At 46.4% G+C, this 5,000-nt stretch overlaps 1 protein-coding gene across 1 annotated transcript in view; it reads right to left on the reverse strand.

The window, feature by feature from the left end:
- Window positions 1-1,826: 1,826 nt before the first annotated feature.
- ntn4 (netrin 4) overlaps window positions 1,827-5,000 on the reverse strand; it is a 25,127-nt gene continuing 21,953 nt past the window's right edge. The window contains exons 8-10 of the mRNA XM_084049711.1: window positions 4,690-4,758; window positions 4,275-4,448; window positions 1,827-3,804 (exon numbers count right to left, since the gene is read on the reverse strand). Coding sequence (XP_083905837.1) covers window positions 3,665-3,804; window positions 4,275-4,448; window positions 4,690-4,758 — 383 coding nt within the window. The 3' untranslated portion in view covers window positions 1,827-3,664. The remainder of the gene's footprint in view (window positions 3,805-4,274; window positions 4,449-4,689; window positions 4,759-5,000) is intronic.

Raw genomic sequence — 5,000 nt, forward strand, 5'->3', positions numbered from 1 at the left:
GTCCATGCAGACACATGAATGTGCATGTGCGTGCATGTGCGCGCGCGCACACACACACACACACACACACACACACACACACACACACACACACACACACACACACACACACCATTAACAGGATAATCAGACTCAACATGCACAGAAATAAACATGCTCACTCTCTCATACACACGGCACTGGAGCAAACCACACAATAAAATCTTGAGTGTTCATCTAACTGTGAGTGAACAAATGGACCCGAAATGGTCCATTTGTACACTCCCATAGTTAAATGAACTCTCAGGATCTTACTGTGTATGCATCTGCACCAGCCTGCCAAACACTCATTCATCGACTAGTTTCCCACACCATACAACCCCCCACGGGCCATCGCCACCGTGCTGTAAGAATGGCCAGTCAATCTGGGGACAATGAGAGAGAGAGAGAGAGAGAGGGAGAGGTCCGTGGCTCACCCGCATCAAGGCATGTGTTTGTGCCTCCCTGTTGCGTCTCTGCTCCAAGGACGGTTCCCACCACGTCAGAACCCCTCTCCACATCCAACCTGAAGGTCTGCGTAGGGCCACGTTACTTTTACACACATTGTGCCCCCATTCACCCCATTCTACTACAGTCTGGAGGACAACAACCGTGTAGCCTGAGAGGGGCCGCGATCGGTTGCCACGGAATCTGTGAATGGGCCGCGAACAAGGACGCATTGGAAATGGAAAGAACAACAGGCTGCTCGAGCCTCGATTGTAAACATCCACTCTCTTGACCCCCAACCCACCCCCTCAAGCAAGGCCCAGTGGGCAGGGTCAGCAGACAGGTGAATGACCTTTGACCTAGCTTGCTGCGGAGTGACTCGGCATGTCTGGAATGCCTACACACCTCCCGGCCAACCACGTCACACAGAGCCAGATCGCAGGAAAAGGTCTGTGGAAAACACGCACTCCCTGAAGCTCAACATAGCGTGCGCTCTCCCTGCACCCTCTGTGTTATGCTCAACATTCTGCGGCTCTGTGTGAATGCAGGAAACCGTGTTTTGGGAGTGAGGGTGATGGATGACTCAGAGACACAGGGACACAGAGAGGGGAGGGTGTTGTGTGTATGTATGCGTGTGAGAGTGCAGTGATAAGGATACCCCCCCCCCCCCCCCAAATAAATAATTATCTGAGGTATTCCAAGGCTCTGAGCAGATTTACTGTAAGTTGTGGCCAAGCTTTACTGTGTGTCTATGTATGTGTGTTAAGGCAGTGATTCTCTATAATTCAAGGACCCCCTGTCTCCCCGCGACCCAAACTACTGAAAATAGCTTACAACATGTTGCAAGCTGGTAGATCGGCTATTTTCACCATTTCTTACAAGTACTTTAGGGATTTTTTAATTGTATTCATGATATTATTTAAAAAAATGTTTGAAATTTGTTTTTAATTCTTGAAAACGTTTTGAAATAATAATTAAAAACAAAATGTAGGAACTAAAAGTAAAGTTATATTTACCTTGTGACCCATACAAATGTGTCCGCGACCCATAGATGGGTCCCAACCCAATATTTGGGAAACAGTGCATTAGGCCAAAGCGATTTTTTTCTCCGGGACCCCAATCTACCCTGAACAATCCTCAGTGTGTTCCATTTGTACACACAGAACCATAAGGGTCCATTTGGTTCCTATAACAGTATATCAGTCAGATAGCTAGGGACCCCCTGGAACCCGCCAAAGAACACCTGGAGGTTGCCAGACTGCACGTTGAGAACCAGTCTGTTAGGTAGTTCCCTCCAATCATAAGGTTTCAGCAGAGAGACATAAGGTATTAACATATGAATTCATTAACAAAGACCGAGACATGAACCATAATATTTATATAGATACAAACAATACTGTACAAGAGCACAAAAGAAATGATAAAGACAAGTGTGGCATTTTCTGACTGCAGCAACGTTAGACATCAGATTGTAATATGGTGACTCATTATACATAATGCAGCATCATCAACATTGCATGCACACACAAACCTGGCATGTTCTAAATCAGTGGTTCTCAACCAGTGGTCCGGGGACCACCAGTGGTCCATGAGGGGGTTCCAGGTGGTCCCCAGCTAAGTGATGGAGAATTGGTAACCAAATGGACCCTTATAGATCTTTAACTCTTGAGAGCGTAACATGAAACCAAATGGACCAGTTTCATTTTACGCTCTCAAGAGTTAAAGTATTGTTAAACATCTGCATTACTTAATTAAAACATTGTTATTTTGACCAACGTTGGCCTGTTATCTCTCCTATGGCACCACATCAATACAGGATGGAATTGTGGACAAAATCGTATCCAACGATAACAGAATATTCTAAGTCTTGGGTCTGAGAGTCTCATCAAATGGTGGTCCGTGGCTCAAATGGCGAATAAATAATGGACCTTGATATGAAAAGGGTTGAAAACCACTGGTCTAAATGCATCAAGATGTACAAAGCTGTTGGCTAAAAAACTAAAACATTAACGAGCTGGACTTAAAACTGGACAGTGCTCGTAATACGACTTGTTCTCTTTCACTCTCGCTCTCTTTTCTCTCTCTCGCTCCCGCACGCACGCACGCACGCACGCACAGACGCACACACGCACGCACGCACGCACGCACGCACGCACACACACACACACACACACACACACACACACACACACACACACACACACACACACACACACACACACACACACACACACACACACACACACACACACACACACACACACACACACACACACACACACACACACACACACGCAAATACATTCACATGGCATAGAACCATTTGCTCAGATTTCAACACAGGCACACCTGGACTGGCTAAGGTTTAACCACCTGTAGTGGCATGTATGGCTTACAGTATCTGACATAATTCTGGGCGCTTGCACATAGTAGGTTGGTGTGTCTTGAGTTCGTCCAGTGTAGCAGTGCGCACAGGAGAGGGACACATTCTATCCATGACACATGTCAACGTGGCATTGCTACAGGGTTCATATAAAGTCAGTGTGTGTGTGTGTGTGTGTGTGTGTGTGTGTGTGTGTGTGTGTGTGTGTGTGTCCTCTTCCTCTCTTTGTGTGCCATCTATGGGTCCACATTTCCCTGGAACTACTGGGTGTTCCATCCTTTGGGCTAAAGTGCTGGAGAGGGGAGAACACTGAGTCTCGGCATGTAAGACTTAACATGTAAGAGTTACTGTGTGTATGATGCAATCTCATTGGGTTCAGGGGGCATTCAGTCAAAAACAAAAGAGACCCGTGAAGGCCAAAGCACGGCCGTTACATGGTAGATTTCCTCCTGTTGTCAACGATGGGCCGTGGCAGCCACAGTTGGGGGAAATTTGCCGGAGCGTTGAGGCGGTTGACAGCTCGTTGGCAACTGCATAACGATGGTGTAAGTGTTTGCTCAGACATGTGACAGAGATATCTCTTAAGTAATTACGTTCTGTGCACTTTAAGCCGTTACATTCTGCCAGCCTCACACTCCCACTGGACGAGGGCAGAACCAGGGCGGGTCTTTCCAGTCCCCTCATCTGATCCAACCGATTGCCTTCCAGAGATTCTTGGATCTCTCTCTCTCTCTCTCTCTCCCTTCGATCTGTCCATCTGTCTGTCTATCCCTCAGTGTCTATCTCTCCATCCTATCCCACCAAGTCCATGAGACTCTACCAGTTGCAGTCCTTCTTGAGCAGTGTGAGGACTTTACGACCGAGGCTGGCTCTCCAGGGCTTCACGAAGCTCTTCATGTTGACCAGAAGACGACTGTGCTTGCGATCCGAGTGACCTGCCACCAAGTACTCCGCACCTGAGGAATTGTCAAAGCGTCAAAGTGGGGTCAGCCAACAGAGGTGGTTTCAGAATCAATTCACCATATTCACATGGTGGCCATATTGCAATAGTTATTGCAGTGCATACGAAAATATGTCATGTGTGTGTTTGTGTGCAAGGGAAAGAGAGTATCTTCTGGACCCCAGGGGAGGGGGAAATAGTTTTACTGCCTCTCCCAATAGATAGGGCTCAGATGAGCACACAGGGGCAGCTGTTAGGGTTTAAGTGTCTTGCTCAGTGCTTGCTTTATCCAAAGTGCTTTACACTTTACACTCACCCACGCACTTCAACATTTACTGTACACTTGTGAGCCGAGGGTCGAACTGTCCAATTCCCAGAAGGCCGACCTACTCATACAGCTATGGCTGCCCCTAAATGTGTGTGTGCGCATGATGAATGAATGAGTGTTCATGCATGATTGAGCAGATTTGTATGCATGCCCCTGACCTGGGTTGAGGATGGGGCAGGTGCAGCCCCGTGCCGTCCAGGACTCGGGGTAAAGTGTGACCCGCCCTCTCTGGATCTTCATCTTGGTGTTCTGACTGAGTACCTTCTGAACTTTGACCTCCACCTCAGCGTGGGAGCCCTTATCATGGGCCGACAACACCTTCACCTTTAATACTGAGATAGAACACACACACACACACACACACACACACACACACACACACACACACACACACACACACACACACACACACACACACACACACACACACACACACACACACACACACACACACACACCAGATTTAATGCTACTTTCAATGACACCTTTGTATATCCGTGAGAGCATTCCAGTGTGTAATAAAGAAGGTGATAAGGTATGTGTGTGGTGGAGGCTATTTTAGTTGGTTCTTACCATAGGCGTAATTCATAGTACAGAAGAGTTTACTGTTTGCCAGGACTTGCTCTTTGCATTCACATTTCTCTGTAGGAAAAGATTAAAATAATTATCATTCATCTCACTGAGATTGTACCCAGTAACATCCACTAGTCCTTCCCTAACATTTTAGTCTAGTTTTTATTTGTTGATGAAATTGTCAGTATATTTAGTCATTATATCTTAGTTTTTTATTTAGTTTTAGTTTTCGTCCCTGAAAAAAGTTAGTCAAAGTTAGTTAGTTAGTCATTTTTCATTATAGTTTTTTAGTCAACGAAATTAACACTGGT

Source organism: Gymnoscopelus microlampas (genome assembly GCF_963454915.1).
Source record: "Gymnoscopelus microlampas genome assembly, chromosome: 23".
NCBI lineage: Eukaryota > Metazoa > Chordata > Actinopteri > Myctophiformes > Myctophidae > Gymnoscopelus > Gymnoscopelus microlampas.